General features: G+C 39.5%; 1 protein-coding gene across 1 annotated transcript in view; it reads left to right on the top strand.

Moving 5' to 3' along the window:
- LOC139625122 (cadherin-7-like) overlaps window positions 1-19346 on the top strand; it is a 91780-nt gene that overhangs the window by 30045 nt on the left and 42389 nt on the right. The window contains exons 3-4 of the mRNA XM_071484790.1: window positions 5552-5846; window positions 15602-15721. Coding sequence (XP_071340891.1) covers window positions 5552-5846; window positions 15602-15721 — 415 coding nt within the window. The remainder of the gene's footprint in view (window positions 1-5551; window positions 5847-15601; window positions 15722-19346) is intronic.

Consider the following 19346-nt stretch of genomic DNA (forward strand, 5'->3'; position numbering starts at 1 on the left):
TGCTAATTCCCCACCTCCCAGCTTGAAATGAAAGAGGAGAGGCTGAGCCACTGAGCCCCTCTCAGAGCACAGCACCATGGCTACTCACCAGAACATGGCCGAGTGAATAGATGAAAAGCCAAGCATGTCGGGAGCTGATGTCAGTGACAGCTGCACTGAAGCCCCAGTCTACATTTTTAGCTCTTTTTTTTTTTTTTTTTTTTTTTTTTTTGCAGAATGACCCTTCTTTGCCCCCTCTGGTCTCCTCTTTTATTCAAGCTTTATGTATGTGTAGTTTAATGAGTCTAAGCTCCCCGCTGGCTTTACATATGGCACATATTAGGTGTCCAATAATAACCTGATAAATTCATGCTTTCTGAGGTCTGTGATTTATACCATGGGAAGGATTATTGTGTGCAGGTTTCTTGCGCAGCATCTAGTTCTCAACAGGAAACAATATCAGAGATTCATTGTTTCACATTTTATTTTTGGGTTGTTTGTGATACACACTGCACTAACTTGCTTGTAGAGACCCTGTTAGGGCCTGACATTCAAGCTGCTACGTGAAATTTCTTGAGGGCGATTGTTTAAGAGCTCTTGAGCAGCAGCAGAGGCAGTTTTAGTGTACTCCAGGATTCAGGATTGCTCACAGGTTGCCTGTAGGTATGGACTTTTGTATCCATTTTGGATTCTGCACAGTCCATTGAATAATAGAATTTGTAGTCTCCTCAAGAGAAATGCAAATACACACCTTAAAATGTGTGTTTTGCAGTTTGAGCTTTTTTATTTATGTTTATTTTTTGTCTTATTTGAAGCCTCTATATTTTTCTACTTCCAGTGTTGAACAGAGCCAAAGCAAATGTGCGTAGAGGGGCACAAAATAGAATTACACACCATCCAACATGAGTTTTCATGTAGCACAGAATGGCAAAAATGAAAATTCAAATGCTAGAACAAGCTGAACACATTGTGCAGTAGTTCTAGTGATAGGACAAGCATGTATCAGTGGGTTGTTATGGGCTCTTTTATGCTTTTTTACCCTTCTCCCTTGCTACAAGGTAAACAAGCAAACACAAAGCTTACAGGCTGGTCCCTGGAGAACTGCCTGCATACAAAGTGATGATGAGTGTCAGCACTGATTTCAGAAGGGTTCGTTTTCAGATCCCACCCCACCTTCACAATCCCTGAGAGTGCCTTTGAGCTACTCTGCCGTGCTGCATGCTGTGTTACACTCACCTCAAGGGAAGCAAAGAAAAGAATTACAGATGAGTATTTACATTTTTGCAAGTGAAGCAACTATGGTGTTGAGTAAAAGTAATAAAAGTTGAAACTTCAAAAACCACCTGAAAATGAGCAGTGACGGTTTTAAAATGGGTTAGATTAATGAGAGAGAGAAGTATTTGACCAGGGTATACTTATAATAAGCCCCGCCAAGCTATACATATTTGATGTAGTCTTCAGTGTTGATGAGATTTAGAGCTGGAATATGTGAAGCCAGTTGCTGCACTGTTGTGTGTCTTTCTTCAGCCGGGCAGAGGGTGGGAAATGGTGCAAACCAAACAGTTCACTGAAAAGACCACATAGTGTGCTTGGCCCCTGACCCGGCTTGCATGCTTTGTGGCCTGTCAGCTTTGTCCTCCTTGTCCATGGCATTTACCGGAAACAAACCGCCACGGATGGCTTCCTCGGGATTAAATGTTGACTCCCTCCATGACTGACAATTTACCTCAAGTTTGCTCCTGACAGCGGGAGATGGTGAATAAACACAGTGGGCTCCATAAGAGAGGTGGCATATGCATGCTGAGGCTTGAGGACACAACCAATGCAATCATCGTGCTCCTAACGTGGCATCCATCAGCCGGCTGATGGATTCCATTAATAAAAGACCTTTGGTGTTGTATCCTCTGTTCAGTATGTACTCCTTCAGCGCTACCAGTATAATATTGACCTAATCATTCCCCACCCCTGCAGCAAGCTTGGAACCTGAAATACCATTGTTATTTATCCCGTAATGAGATGTTGACATTTACAGATAAATTGAAAGAAGAGTTTCAACAATAACCCCATCTCACTACATTGTATTATAGAAATAAATGCTGCTCATTGCTTTACACAACAAAAAACAAGAGGAGACAGTACTTAATTGAAAAGCACTGTACACAATTTGCACAAACTCACTCATTTGTTCCATTATGACAGTAAAAAACAATAATAGCAATGAAAAATAATGTAATTCTTGAAATATAATCTTCTCTATAAACCATTTCTGCACAGTCTAACACAGTAGCTGTACTTTTTGTCCTCTTAAGTACTGGGTCAGGTGTGGTAAGGATATTAAAAATCATGCAGCGTCAAAGAGGTTCTGGCAAGGCATCAGAAGACTGTAGAAGGGAGAGGGCAGGCCTTTGCCCTGACTGTTTTAATCAGCGATACTTAGCTGCTGAGCTCAACGTGCAGTGGTATGAATATGGTAAAGAACTCCTGAACCCAAATGACATGTTGTCCATGAGGAAGACCAGTCTGCAGATTCGTTCTAATCTGTTGCCATCAACCTGGCAGAGGTTAATAGTAGTTTGAAAGTGCCACAGTTGCAGGGTGCCGCGATGGAGGGAATCCGACTTGAGACGCAAAGGGTTCTTGCTGTTTTCTGTCTGTCACTCTTAACATGCTTCTTCAGTGTCAGTCGGAGTTCAGGAACAGCGCCTCAGGCTCCTTTAGGAAACACAGACCAATCTGACAAGGATGCTGACAAGGAGATTCTGATTGATGAATCTCAGTTTCAGGGGGGTAATTTCGTTGGAATAGTTGATCAGCTTGTATTGTTATATTGTATTTTGTGAACTTGGAGAAGGTCTAAGGTATCTTAGTGTTTCCCAAAATTTTTCGCAGCGTTGCTGGAAGAGTATGAGGCATTGGAGCTATGTAAACCAATGCGAAAACTTTATGCATTGTTATGCATTGTCACCAATTGTGTTTTATTTATTTTTTTGTTCAGCAACTAAATTTCAAGGCACAACTAAGGAGTAAAGTGCACCGTGTGCAGTTTGGTAACTTTGAATAACCAACCATTTTGGCACATTTTAAAAGATTTGGCAATATTTACATTGACTTTAGGCAAAATGTAGAGGATAAAAGAAGTTATACATGACTCACAAAATGGGTTGTGTAATATCTTCTATGGCTCTAGAGAGATCTTGCCAAAGTGTGAGAAGGTAACCCTGGATGATGGTGGCAATGGCTTTAATGAGAGATACTTTCCATGACAGGTGTACGAGGAAATGTAGGATCTGTCCTTCGGCCATTTTTGGAACTCAAGGTCGGTCAGTCATATTTTGGCCTCTGTAGCCTCAGTTTCGAGACTTCATTTTAATCTGTTCCTTGTGAGTCCTCTAATTGTATGGATGTGCACTACTTAATCACTGGAGTACCCCTTTAACTTTGCAATGTTTACACTGTGATTATTGGCGGCGTGTACTGATTATTTGCACAAACCATTTGTCTCAGTGCAACAGGCTGGAGAGAGCTTGGCTTGCGAGGAAGTGGGGAAAGCAACCGAATTTTAACAGAGAGACAGACAGATGGAAATACCCTGCCGAGTCTTTCCTGATATCACTGGTTAGAAGGCAACGCGATTTAAAACACTTAGAGGAAGACTGAGAACACTATTGAAGTGTAGACATTACAACTTCTACAGAAACTTTATTCTCTGCACATTTTACACCAAAGATTGAGAATCATGAAAAACATTCCTTGAAAATATCCACTAAGAGCATGCTCTGCATGCTTTGCCTTTAATTGAGGTTTTTTTGTCATGTATTAGGTGATAGTGTATAGACAGAAGCATGCACTCTGCTAAATGCTGACAGTTAAAAATGGTCCATCTGTCCATCTTTAAATACCAACAACGGCCTTCCCCTAAGGTATGTCACAGTTTCTGTGCTCACTCTGATGTGCAGCACATTGAAGGGATTGATGGCCATCAGACAGCTTTGACTTCAAAAAGGATTATTCAAGGTTGGATACTTGTCATGGTAATTTGAATGCTCCAAGAGCTTCGAGTGTTCTTTCTTTAGAGTTGTTCAAGGATTATTTTTTGCAGTCATACTTTGAGTTGGGGTCTTAAAGTCACCTTTAATCTTGTGACTTGTTCCTCTGAGACTAAACCTCTGTCATAAGTACAGGGTTGTTGTAGTGACTACAAAGGATCACTGGTAAAAATGTAGCTTGTCTGACTTCCTTGTAGACCTGTATGTCTTTCTATGGATCATTATAACAACTTCTATTAATATTTTTTTCCTGTTCTACCTACTCTAAGAAACTTGCATTTCATACCAGTGGCCCACATTCTTTGAAGTGAAAAATATTTGATTTGAAGATATTAACTTGTGTGCCACTAGTTTGAGAGAAGGATGGTTTATATGGCCATGAAAAAAAAAACAGATCTGACAACATGGCTCTTGGTAAATGACCTCACCTTGCTATCAGTGGTGGATAACCTGCTAGCTACACTTTGCATATTGGCTTCTCTTAATGCCGATGAAAGGGAACTGCTGAAGACATTTGAGCTTTGATATACATATTTCATTTAATACAGTATGTCATTGAGAAATTGCACATTTTTCAAACCATCTGTGCTCCTTTTATTCCAAAGGTTGGAAAATTGATGAAAAGAAGCACACCATGGAACACTCTGTCTAGCTTTAAGTCAACAGAGAAGTCACTCACTGCCATTGAAATGGTGGTTTTAATATTGATTTTTTCACTACCCAAGATGTAACTACACCTAACATCAGCATCATTTAAGCAAAGAGGTCAAACATAGGCTACAATCGAGTGTCTCCACTTGGGCAGATGTATAATTTTCCCAAGTGCAGCTTTATTGAGCACATTTTGCAAGCTCTTTGGTATAATTTTGGCAAAAATGTAAATGAAAAATGTTAATTTTACCTTGATATTACTAATGGCGGATTTCTGGCCAGAAACTGTGAAACACACAGGTCCATTTGGTGAATCATTCATCATCATTTTATTGATTCAGACACATGTTGCAATAGCTGTGGTCTTTATTTTAATTTTTTTAATGTGAGATGAGCTGGTTATTGCCAGAGGGTTTAATGGAAAATGTGTTTGTTTGATCATTTGTAATGACAATTACATTAGTTAGCAAATCAGTGGCATTACAGTAAGTGGCAGAATTTCATTTCATTTCATTCCATTATTTGTATCCAAATGCAAATCGTGTAACAAAATTCATTCATGCATAAATGGTGCATGTTTTGATCTTTTGATCCAGTTTGGATGTTTGTCTAATACACATGATGTGTATTTGCTTGTTTCATTTTCATGCACATGGTGTAAATATTAAATATTTAGTTCAAATTCCAGTTCAGTCACTTTAGCTTTTTGTCTGTGAACTACTTCATTTGTAAAATCATTATTTAATAATTGCTAGTGAAGCAGTGCAAAAGCCCTCAAGCCATTCTTTATTAAGTCCAGCATCACCATGACAATATTAAGTTTATTTTTGCTCCAATAGATTATTTATGACTGATGTTGTATTTTCTTCCTACAGCTACACTCAGATGTAGACAAAGGAGATGGCAAAGTGAAGTACGTGCTATCTGGAGAGGGCGCCACCTCCATCTTCACCATTGATGAAAACACAGGAGACATCCATGCCACGAAGAGGCTTGATCGGGAGGCACAGGCCTACTATACCCTCCAGGCTCAAGCTGTAGACCGACTCACAAATTTACCTGTGGAGCCCAAGTCGGAATTTGTGGTCAAGGTCCAGGACATCAATGATAATGAGCCTAAATTTCTTGATGGACCGTACTTGGCAGGGGTACCAGAGATGTCACCCTTAGGTAAGCCTCATCATTTGTCTTAAATATAATCCCATAACAGCTCACCTTTTTTCTCCATCCTTGCACTTTTTCTTCCTTTCAGCTCTCTCTCTTATACTCTGACTTTCTCTTTGACTTGCCCTCGCTCCAACATCTGCATTTGATAATTTTCTACCTCACTGAATTTGTCTTCATCTCTCTCAGTCTTTAGGTCATGGGCGGAATCGGGAAGTTTTCAATATTAATTTGAATCCAGGATGTTCGCTTTGTAAGACTCAATACGTGCTAATCACATTGGGCATGGTTTAAACTACATGAAGTTCTTCTTGTAAATGAGCTCCATATCAATTGAGGTCCAGGTTAAACTAGTTGGATTTGGGCATCCTTAGCCAGACTACGCAGGTGTATTGGCTTCTTTGTACTTTTTACCCATATGCATATAAATACGACCATGAACGTGTCTCCTCTTGAGGTCTTTGAGTTTTTAAATACCTTTAATTTAGTTTTTGAAAGCATGATGATGTACAAAAATTGAACTGCCAAAATGCCCTTGGAACTTTTGACAAGCAAATGTAACACATTGAGTAACTCAAAGTACTTCACAAAAGACATTGTGAGTAAAATAACACAAGTCAAAAATGTGTAAAATATGAAATTAAAGAAATCAGTGAGTATTTGAAGTAACCCAAAATCTAATCATGAGCAGTTATGAATAGAGAAGCCTTGATTTAAAACTCGTAATTTTTAAATCTTATGGAAGTTCAGTTTTTACTCATATGCAGTGCAGTAGCTGAAAGCAGTTTCACCACCGCTGTTTTAAATATAGAATAATAGAATAAGCAGGTGAGTGGCAGGTAACATGAGAGGTCTGCAGAGTTCATATTGTGGGTGGAAATCATATCTATATTTAGCTCTTAAGACATAAAGGAGGTTGTAAACAATAAGGTGTCATTTATCAAGTTCAGTGGATTTCTTAATTTTTGCTTGTCTACTTTGCCTACGACTGGTTAACAAAGCATAAAAACACCCTCTGGAACTAAAATGGACTAAAAAAAGTTTTTATCCTCTAAACTGTGTGATGACATGGTTAGTGATTTATAAAAAGAAAATTAATGGAATAAAGTAGCTTCCCCTCAGATGTATTTGCAGTCATGTTTGTATGTAGCCATGCTGGCAGCTCTGTGAGGGTGTACAGAGGTACATCAGCACTCTCAGCTTAATGCTAAAGTCAGCATGCTAACATACTCACGATGACAATGCTAGCATGCTGAAGTTAAGCAGGTGTAATGTTGACCAGGTTCACCATCTGAGTTTAGAAGGTTAGCATGCTAACATTTGCTAATGAGAGGCAAACACAAAATGCAGCTGATGCTAGTGAGGGGTTCTGTCTTAAACAGGTGTCGGAAAAACACACATTTTGACCTCAGGATGAGCAACAAAAGAATTACAAAAATTACAATTATTACAATTTTATTAACAATTAAATTTATTACAATTTAACCTGTGCGGGGCATGGTTGCCAAAAAATGTCATTCAAGTCCATAAAGTAGTTATTGAGATAGTTCCTGGCCTAAAGTGGAAGACCAATCAGCCAACAGACTGACATACAGCAGCTAAAACATTTTACAGCCTAATATACTTGTCCAGAGGACTCTGCGGGTCATATTTCGTTGATCACATTAACATTCATTACTGCAGATATTTCTTTTACCTCCCTGTTTTTAAATGCAATCCTGGAGGAAGTCATCATATCAGACCCTGTCTTTAACTGCCTGCATGGTCAAGATTTCCAGCAAGGTTTTGAACAGGTCACGCTCAAGCTGAAAATGTGAGTAAATGCAAATGAGCAACAACAACATCCTGCGGCCTTTCAAGTTAGCAGATGTATTAGGAACACAGCTGGAATGAGAGAGTGACCTCCATATTGATAGGCCACGGTCTGTGTGCGCTTTGTATAGACCCTTTATATAGACATAAAGGGCACTTAAACCATTTTATCAGTTTACCAAAGCTGGTTTAGGTTGTTTTTGAGGGTTTGCGTTTCTTTCTAAGCACAACTTTGAAATCACAGAACTAAAATTCTACATTTTGGTCAACAAGAAATGGTTTGTGCTGAGCATAAAATGCTTTCAACATGCTGTTTCATGGTGGTTTTAGTCAGCCAGACTCAGTGTATTGTAATGTGAAGTCTGATGCATCTCAATTTGCATATTTATCACCTCGCATATGCCAGCGCAGACCTCTAGGCTTAGAAATGTTGATGAATGACGAATGTTTAAAACCTGAGTCAAGCAAACTTAAGGTCTGAATCAGCCTTCCAAGGCCACAGGCATTCTTTCCACAAATTGGGCTCAGAGTTCATGCTGGCCAGTACTTTCAGGTACCTGCCTGCTGAAAATGTGTCCGAGAAAATGTCTGATACAGACAAATACGTTTCTATCCATCCATTAACTTGCCACTTCACAGTGTCAGCACAGTAAGCAGAGCAGCACAGACATCCTTAACTTCCTCCAGCTTCTCCTAGGGGTTCCCAGGGCGCTCCAAGGCATGCTGGGAGCTGTGGTCTAATCACAAGTGAGCTGTGACTGATGGGATGGAGACAGAAATAAACTTGGCTGTCAATACAGAAATACAGAAAAAGAGTGATATGGCCTTTTCATTGGATTTTGAAAATACAAACAGAAAGTTTGAGATAACTTTAGACCTAGAAATTACTTTATGTGTATGATGAGTAACATTTATTCTCTCCTGAGGTGTTCCAGTTATTGATTATTTCATGAAACTTTTTCAGGTCATGAACTCTCATAGTCATAAATGCAGTGGCACGTTGCATCCTCTGAGAGAATGGGAAATAGAACATACTATTTCAAATATTTGATCCAGATCCTGTACACAACTACGCATTGCAATCTGCAGTCTGTATAATAGTTCATTATCAGAACTGGGGCCTTGCAATCAGTTGTTGAAAAGATGTAGATTTGCTGCTTAAATTATGTCAAATTCATTACACAATCAGCATACCGTTATTAAAATATGCAAGAGAAGGTACAATGGGCATAATTAGCAAGTACCTGAGAATGTATTTAAAGAGTAACTCAAAAATAAATCTACTTTTTCTAAGTCAGTGAATTAAATGTACACATACTTTATTATATTATCAGTATATTCTTGTACCAGTCAATAGGGTAAATGGCAGTTCTTGGCCTTTTTCTTTTATATTGAAAATTGAGTAATTCTGGACTAACTGTCATTGTAATTTAAAAGGAGAGATTGCGAGCCTCAGTGTTAGAGGTCATGTGGTAAGTAGGGAAAGGTGTGAGTGTGAGCTCTGGATTTGAATGCATTTTTAAAAAATATTTAAAGGGAACATTTTGAAGTTAAAATGCAGTGTTAATTTCCTCTTTAAACCTGCAATAACTGATGTTTTTTTGCCACAAGCTTTGAACATGATGCTGTAAAATTATCACCTTTTAAGCTGATACAGCTGATATGACAAACCTTTCAGTTATATGGAGCAGCATTAGCATTCATCTGGAGTCAGTTTGTCAGTGTGAATGTCCAATATTCACTTTCCTCTTTGGTCTCCACTGACTCCTAAGGGGAAATATGGCTCTTTAGCTGCTAAATGCTCCATTATTTTCACCAGCTAGCTGCTAACTTTGTCTGAACTGAAAACGGCTTCCTGCTGCAGTTGGAAATGACACAATGAGAGCTGTGAAACTGAAGCAAAACAGTAAAGTTGTGGGCCAGAAAGCCAGTGACAATGTTAGTATAAAGCTCTATAGAGCTGAGGGGAGCTGCAGAGTCAGGGGAATTCTCTGTGGGATTGATCACTTTGTGCGACCCCTCTCACATATAGTGAGTATGTGTTCAGTTGTTAAAATAAAATTTTTTATCATAGGCGCTTTAAGTTCCAGGGCTGTACAAAGTATATGCATGCGCATCGCACTTCCATACACCCATAAACACTGCGTCTCAGCATCACCTCAAACATGCGTGGTACCGTACAGATGGAAATGAGGGAGTACAAAGGTGTTTGTGGCATTTTGAGAACCTTCAAAGTCAAAATGAAGATTTCAGCAGGCATACAGTGGGAGTGGGAGTCGTTCCAAGGGGAGGCAGCGCTCTGCTTACAACACAAGCGCGGAGATCTCTGAAGGATTACACAGCCGACTGTCAACGGGGGGTACAGAGCTCAGGCTTAAGGAACCAGAGGATTAGAGTACAAGGGCTTGGAGTCTCGTGTCCAACCCGAGATAAGACAGCAACTCGGTACATCAACCACAGAGGAGGATGCGTTTACACCATGAGCGCTGAGATGCAGGGTCACCCTCGCCACTTTATTTACTCCGCCAGTTCCGCTGAAGGTCTTCATCACAAGTTGTGAGAACAACAGGAGAATAATGCATTCCCTCTCTTTGTAAATATCTGCTCAAAGCAATTATCAATGCAGTAAAGAACAGGGAAGGGTCAAGCACCCCTTGTCCTCAATAATTCCTTTATAGATGTCTTTAAATCATTAATGGTCACAGCTCTGCACCGCTGATGAATGGGTTCAATTTAGAGGAAATCATGAATTTAATTAATTAAAGTAATTAGAGGCAGTGCTCGTCCATACACACAGAGACCTTATGGCCCGAGGATCTCTGAAGGCTTTTGTCTTAATCACGGCAGGGATGTCAAATAAAAGACAAGAGAGCTTGAGGACAGTTGGAGGTGTGACAATCGCGAGCCTTGGCTCTGTCCCGCTGCACAGCAACGGGCCAAAGGAGCAGTTTGAGGGCTCATTACAAGCATAGAGAATGTAATGTCAACTCAAGGCCACAGCTCTTGAATTTACTACTCACCAGTCCCATAGCCAGCTGTCATTGTTCCTGCCTAATTCATGAGAGCGGAGATCAAGGATGGGATAGTCGTTTAATCCTGGGAATGAAAGGAAAAGGGTGTTCGGGTTAAAGAAAGTTGATTGAAATTATTTTTTCTCATTGTAACCGGAGCTTCGGTGTCATGTTGATTCTACTTTACACTGTGGGCTATAAATATTCACTCTGTTGCCACTTTATCAGACACACCTGTACAGTGTGATATGAATATACAAAACACCTCTGAGGATAACACCATCACGACTTATGACCTCAATGCTACCAAGACCTCTGTGAGAGTGTAAAAACAAAGAAGACATCATGGCGGAAACAGTCGTATCGGATTGTATTACAGTGCACAGGTGTACCTCGTAAAGTGGGCACTGGGATGCTCTGTGAAAGTGCACATCGAAAAAACAGCAAGAAGTTGGTAACTTTCTTTGAAAGTTTTGTAATTCATTTTTGCTTCGCGGTTGCAAATGAATGTGAATTGAACTCGAAGCAATAATCCCTGCTTATCTGAAACAGTGGGGAGCAGGTGTGAATGTGCATGAATATAATCAACTTAATCAGCAGTGCCTTCTTTGAATACTCATGAAGGTATTGCAGAATTACTGGGCTTAAATGAAATGTTTTAATATTGATTTTTTTTTTTTTTAATATATGTACCTCGCAGTTCAATTTTCAAGTCACTGATTTGGTTTCAATTTTGATCACTTTTTGTCGCACGAAAAATTATTTGTATTTCTACATGCAGAAGACAGCCCTTCATTGGAGAATGCATGCAGTCTGTATTAATATACAAGTTACATAGGAACATATCTGCATTGTGATTGTGCACTCAGAATTGCATATTGTACTTGACAGTCGGATGCAGCCTTTATATGAAAGTGCCTGAAGATTACCTGTCTCCCATTCAGATTAAGCATGCCACATTTATTTTCATTACTGGCAGATGACAGTTGCTCACCCAAGATACAGAATTGATTAGGAAACCTGTTTTGTACACAGCTGCGGGGAATAAATAAAAAATGCGAAGATCTGATCCATCACGTCAATGAAGATGGACAAATATTGAAGGGACACCGACAGAGCAAATTGACTAGCAGATGACAGCCTTGTGGAGCAGAAAGAATCTATTCAAATTTCAGATTGTTCATCAGTTTTGTTTTTTGTTTTTTTTCCCTTGACATCCAGCTCAGCCGGCTGGTATTACCTTTCATTCTGACATTATTGTTAGAACAGGATGTTTGTTGGGGTAACGGGCGGGGGAGAGGGGGGAGGGACCTGTAGAAAACAGCTAAAAACCAAACCTTTAAAAGCTGTGCTCCACCCGAGTCTATATTGAATGTTAATTTACAGCCTTGTCCACTGCGCCTTGTGTGAAGTGATTTTAACTATCAACCTGTAATATAGATTTAGACGTCCCCTGAGTTCTCTTTCATACAGTCATCTTTTGACCTTGGTGTTTTAAACTACCTGTAATATAACCTGTCATGACTAAGAGGTGATGATATAATCTTGGTGTCCTTCTACAGCCGGTCTGGTGATAACTTCTCCAGCTCCACCAAGCTTTTTTTTTTTTTCCCCATTATATTGTTCTCATCCAGGGCCAGAGCCTGTTAATTCAGCTTTACAGCCAGAATGGAGGACTCTAATCTTCAATTTCCATGATCACTTCATTCTGTAAAAAGCCTGTAAAGTACATCTCATGTTAGAAAGTGAGATTTTTATTAGGATGTTTGCTTCAAAGTAAAATATCACCAAGTTGTAAGACAGCACTTTCCTGTCAGATGCTACAATATGAGCTCAAGCTAAGCCAGATACAGTATGTGCTGCTGGCCATTAAAGTGAAATATTCAGGCATGAACCAGTTATTCATCCGAGCACGTGGAAACGACACACTCATGGAAAATGGTGTTTCTTCATTTTCAAGGTTATTTCAACAATGTCCGTTGTTGATGATTTCACCGCTGCCAAGCGTGAGACTACTAAAGGCGTCAGCTTTAAGACCACCACTGACGCACAGTCTCACAGCAGAAAGAATCCTGCTCTATAATGGTTGTTTGTGATCATTTAAACATTTATTACATGGCTTCTCCTCTCTATTCTCAGATGGATATAAATTCTTTGATTACTTTGCCTGAAAAAACAAAACAAATCGGTTAGTGCCATAATGAATGACCTATTGAAATTAATTGGCACTGATTGTTGCTGATTCTGTTTTCTCTGGGAAATCTTCAAACGCTTCTCTGCCTTACCTTCCAAGCCACGGCTGTCAGCTCAAGTCACAATCAGCCGCATTCAGTCGGCACACTTAAAGAGAAATGCATAAGGAGTCATGTCTGATGTCTTCTTCTCTGCCTCGGAGGGAGAGTGGGAGAGGACAATACTCTGCTGCACGCAGAAACAACAGTTGTCAGTTGTCAGCAGACTTCTCAGCCGAGTTTGAAAACAAATTTCCTTCTTGTAAGCTGGAGGGAAGTTTTGGGATTTGGGGGCACTACTGGCCACCAAAACAAAATTAAGCTTTATATGTTGGGTTTCATAACTTTATCTACAGCACTCACTGTATAATGACAGTTTGCACCAGAGACTGAGGTGATATAAGTCTATGGCAATAACTAATATTTCTCCAATAAAACATTTATTTTACACTGTAGTGAAAGGGACTCCTTCCCTTTCCATCCAACCATAGCTGCTCATGTTTACAGTTATTATTATATTTCTTTGAGTTAAGTTATTATTATGGCTAATTACATATTTATTTGGACTTGTTGTTTCGGGCTGAGGTTTTTTGATTAACTAAATCGCTCGTGTATTATTTAACCGGGACATTACAGACAAACATTGTCATATGAAGATAAGCAATGTGACAAATTTAATGTATGTAAGGTATTTAGCTAAAGCTAATTTGCGGCCTCTGTCCCTGGTTAGGCTTTTAAATCTCCACTCAAACAACTAAACAAATAATTGAATCAGGATAAAACCAACAGTGTGTACGTATATGTAAGCTTGTGTCTATGTTTGTGTGTAATGTGCAGGACAATGACATACTGTATGACAGATACAGCAGTCATTCAGTAAATCAAACCGCGAGACAGCCAACCATGATTCAGGAAATGCCAGAAATCCAGCCAATCAACCGGGAACTGGGAATGTAGATCGTTCACGTGATTAATCAGGCAGCGAGACCCTGCAGCCAATCTCGCTTAATATTTGGCCCAATTCCAGTGCAACCAATTTGGGTCCAAATCAGGCCAAATCTGTCCAGTATCTGCTGGCATTCAGTGTTTGCAAACTGTTAAAGGGTAAAAACAATCTGTTGTTAGTTCACAAGCAACATTCTGGAGGGTGGGAGTTGCTATAGAGACAAGAAGTGGCAACTTTGTAGCTGAGCCAAGACTAGAGCTGACCAATGAGAGATGAGAAAAGTAACCCCAGTCTGTGATTAGTCCACTGATTTGTCTGCTGGCCAATGACATGAATGCAAACATTAGTCTAATGTTTGTATGAGCAACATCAAATAAACATCTAACAGATATTTCCAATATTTAAAATCTACTTGATTTTTTAGTGAAAATAAAGTGTTATGGTGTTTTTAAGGTTGAATTAAGGTCGCTTTCAAATTAATGGTGAAATTAAGGGATGTCTGGCTACCATACCAAATACCTCGATCCATGATGAAGGTGTGTGATGTGTTAATTCACGGTATTTTAACAGATTCTTGTTTATTTATTGTATTACACAATAAACATGATATGCATGATACTGGGTTTATATTTTGCATTGTTTTATGTTAAAGTCAATTCAATTTCACTCTTATAAAAGCTATACATTTTATTCATCCAAGTGAAACACTTCATTAAACCAGATGATCTACCCACACCAGAATTTAAACACAACATCCCAAACAAACATCTTAAGATGTTTGTGCTGCAAACTTGCCTCTCACCCTCAGTTATCATTTTGTTTTCATGGTTACAGTTTCCTGTCTGCAGATCGACATCCTCTCCAGAAGCAGTCTGTGGACCTATAATCAGTAACTGGATGGGCTACCATCTGTTCATGTTAACAAAGATTTTAACTAGAAAATGAAATAGTAAGTGTTTATATAAAAAAGGGAATCATGAAAAGAAAAAATGTTTTCCCAACTGTCTTCATCTAAAACTTTGTGTCATAAAATTCTTAACAGAGTTTTATTGAACTACAACACAAAGATACAGTGTCCTTTTGTGACATCGCTGGAGGACAAATTCAAACTCTGTGGCTCTTCTGAAACCAAAAGAAGTTGCAGTATAGGGATCAGTGATGGTGCGACATACATAATAATTTAGCTTTGTCTTTTTTGGTGGGGGTGAAGTGCCTGTTTAACATGCACAGATGGGTTGCAGAACCCATTTGGCTGCTGAATTAGAATCAACAGATTGAAGTTACCGGAAAAGATGCTGCTAACGGATCTGTGGGAGGCAAATGGGAGCAATGGCAACAAAATGATCTCTAAAGGCTAGGAGTTACTCTTTAATCCTGCAGCAGAACCACCGCAAATGATGGCAACTGAAACTGTTATTTGTTGCTCAGCATCTGAGGCCAAGAGCCAGTACACAGCACATGTAAGATCTTTTGGTACTGCTGAGGATTTCAGTGAAAAACAGCTTTAAACCCAGATTCTTTTTACAAAAAACTCAGTACAAAATTAAAATCAATGCCAGTCCCAACAAAGGAAGACCAATGATTAATGAGATTATTTAACCCCTCAAAGGTTGCATTTTCAGTGTCTTTTCCCCTTTTTTCCCTTTCAAATAGAATTTGTCACACACACAGTTGATATGGTGACTATTCCCACATTTAGCTCTGTTTGACTTGGCTTCTGGATGTTGTCTTGGAAACTAATGAAGGGTTGTCTGCCTACAGGAACCATGGTAGTGCAAGTGGCAGCCACAGATGCAGATGACCCAACATATGGGAACAGTGCCAGGGTGGTCTACAGCATCATCCACGGACAGCCGTACTTCTCAGTGGAGCCCAAGACAGGTGGGTGCAGCATTTGTCAGACAAAAGCGGTGGTAATGTAGTGCACAGTGCAGGCATGTCAAGGCCCTAAAAACATTCTCTCAATCAGATTTTGATTGATTGATTGAGAAATACTGAAAAGATTACTCCGTACATTTAGCTTTGAACCAAAGATATTGTCTTTTTTCTTAGTCCACACATTCTCCTCGCCTTGTCAAAACCTGGCTCCTACATTACCCACAATGCAACTGGACTGCTGACAGTTCCATTGGAATTTCAGATGTGTTATGAATGTAGCAGCTAATTAAGTTTTAAGGGCTACTTAACATAAAGCACATTGAGTTGACCTGTAATGAAATGGGCAATATAAATAAAACTATTCGTTGCCTATAGAAAACAGACATGAAGCAAGTAAACTGACTCAGTAATGTCAGGTACGCAGCAATATCCATCTTACATGAACAATAATTCTGTATCAAACATATACCATATGTTTGCTTACATTGCTATTAGCCACCATAAGTCATACCAGACAGGTTGTATGGATTCAACGTTTCATTTGTAAAAAGAAAACTTTTTCATTTGTAAAAAGAAAAATTTTTCCTTTCAAAAGTCGTATAGTGTCACTTTAAACTAATACTGGAAAATACATCTTGATGCTGACCAGGAAAACAACATTGACACTTTAATTTTGCCTTCATCAAATTAGATGCATTCAACCCAGCTGACAACCAAATTCTATCAAGTACCATCACTCGGTGTAGTAGAAATAACGGTGATCAAATTAGAGAACAGTTTATAAAGCCTCAGAAAATTGCTAAAATAAGCTGCAAGATAAGATTTGAGGATGTTTGTTGACTCGTGGGCTGTTTATCCTGAGAAGTGCTGCAGCAGTCTTCGCTACATCTTCATAGCTGGCTCATTAGCCACTGCCCTGCCGAGGCTCGGCAACTTCATGCAAAGCACTCTCTCAAGAAAACAGGAAAATATGGGCCATCCCACAATATTAGGCTTCAAGAGCAACACATACACACATGCTGGGATTTTATGAATGTAGTTCTTTGGTTCTTTTGTCATGAACTGGTGAAAGCTACTGCAATGCAGCGATATATGTCGTTTATTTTTCACACTCAAGAGGACACAGAAATAAGAGGGATGCTCAATGACAGAAGCTCCTCTGTGACCTGTAATGTTCACTGTAAACACTCAGTGAGCCTGCAGCGGAAGAAAATGGAGCATTCAAGAAAAATGAATGTATATCACAAGAAAGGAAACAACTTCATATTGTTTTGGCATTATAAAGTGGCGTCTGAGGAGGAAAAGATGTTGTGAGCATCAAAATTTCAGCACATTTAGCTGTAAAGCCTGCACAGAATCGTAGAATTTCTGTGTTGTTTTTCACTGTCTAGAGACCTTCGACTAATGAAGCCTCCTGCTGCAGCTTTCATTAAGGAACACTTCTATGTTTCAATGTTTTGGGCCTAACATTTACATGTTTTATACAGTCTAAATGAAAAAAAAAAGTTCCTCGTGGATACTCTTTAAGCTCAGAGAGGTCCGCTGGGACGTCTCTGAGGCTGTGCATCTTTGATTTTAAGTGAAGGATTCCTCATAGGTCCTTAGAAGCTAAAACTTCTGTGGGCTAATTAATGTTTTAAAATGCTGTGATCACCTCCACTAAGAGTGAGTTTGGTTTGAAACTTAGTCTTTTCCTTCATTTTTTGTGATGAATTCAACTGATTCAAGCAACTGATATCCATGGATGTGGGTAGATCCAGTTCTGTTTTTTTCTTATTTTGTTTTTGTTAGACAAGAAATGGTAATAATATAATTGGATTAGTCCAAATTCAAGATGGACCATCTCGATCCATACTGTACAGCCATTTTATACTGTAAAAACCCCATAATTGATTGAGTAGTTTACGAGCTTAAGTAATCCCTTGAATAATTTCTTAGAATATTTGTCTTTCTAATGAACTCATTTCCAATTTTTTTGTCATGTTTGTTCATCTTGTCGCTGGGAGTAATTTAACTAAATCATTAAAGAGCCCCATTTTCCTGACTCGACATATTCATTGTGTTTTCCTAAATGTACTTGTGCTGCTGGTTTAATCCTCCCCTCCTGACAGGAGATGCTAACGCTAAAAATTAAATGCAAACGTGCAATTTAGCTATTAGACTTGACACAAAGCAACATTAGCTTTCCTTTGACCGCCTGGTGAACGTAAGTCTAATATTCACTCTCCTTTAACACTGCGTTTGGTCTCTACTAACTGCTGAGAGAAATATAGCTGCTACGTTCTCCACTATGCTAATGATAGCTGCTAACTTTGTCAGGCAGGCAGGTAGCGTTCAGTGGGCTTTTTGAGCTTTTTTGCTAAAAACACCCAAATTTATAGTTATGTTTCTGGCCACGTGGCCACATCAGCTGCTAAATGCTACACGATGTTCACCTGCCAGTCACCGTCTTTGCATACTGTTTGGTGCTGGGCAGGTAGCATACAGGGCATTTTTAGAGCTTTTTAGTAAAAGGTGCTTTTCCACCAAAAACCTAAATTTCCCAAGAACTAATATCTGGGAACTTTCCAAGAGGTAAAGGTCCCTAAATCACATTGCATTTTCACTGCAGAGCCAAAGCCCTGGGAAGATAAAACGAATTAGTCTGCTGACTAATCTTTTCACATCGCTTGTACAAAAATTGACAACACAGCCTTTGTCGAGTTTCTCTAAAGGTTCATATTCCTGTGGTGGAAACGCACCTAAGAACAGCTGTTGCCTGTTGAATCTGGAAACTCAGCCGTTTGGCTGTTAATTGGTTTGATTACTGGCTCCTGCCCACAAGTGTCAAAGTGTCCTTGAGTAAGATGCTGAACTCTTCATTTCTCCAATGTGTAAATGAAGGGAAAAGTCAGATTTCAGAAAGGTGTCTGCCCAGTGATTCTTAGGTCATAGTGTTGAAAGTTGCTTAGTGTAGCTTTAAGCATAAAACTCTAAGCACACAGATAAATCCCATATTGGTACTCTTTCTGCAGGACAATGGCTGGTTTATTAACCTGTCACACAAGCAGACACATACACATACACACACACACACACACACACACCTAAATGCGCACCCACACACAGCCCTTGGGCCCCTGCCAGCACCTCAGTCGTCTCCTGCCCATCTCTGCCAGACCACGACTGATTATACTTGGCTCTCTCTCCAGCCATGTAGACGGTGATTGGATCTCGTGGTTATGAGATGCAACATTGGTGTCACACTTGAACAGCACGGATGGCCGTCAGAGAGGTGCGATTCCGTGTGGGACTTGATGCAGGGAAGCATGAAAACATGTTCTCCTGTTTGAAAGGGGTAACGTTAATAAAACCTAATGTAAAAAAAAAAAAAGAGTGCTTATAGAGCAGTCAGTTGTGTGTCAGTGGGGAAATCCTGCAGGCTCTTCTGGGTTATAGAACTTTCTTGGTGATTATGCTTTTTAGATTTTTTTCCCCTTATATTGCTCCCTGAAAGAGTATGACACACAACTGTAATTGAGAGAAATATTAGAAAGTCTTCACTCGGTTACCTTCATCTTCATCTTCATTTCGTTACCTTTCAAGAAGAACTACCTTGGGGAAATAAAAATGTATGCCACTGAAAATG

This window comes from Trachinotus anak, unplaced genomic scaffold (assembly GCF_046630095.1).
Source record: "Trachinotus anak isolate AG129_WGS33_773 ecotype Australia unplaced genomic scaffold, CSIRO_AGI_Tana_v1 ptg000009l, whole genome shotgun sequence".
In the NCBI taxonomy this organism is placed as follows: domain Eukaryota; kingdom Metazoa; phylum Chordata; class Actinopteri; order Carangiformes; family Carangidae; genus Trachinotus; species Trachinotus anak.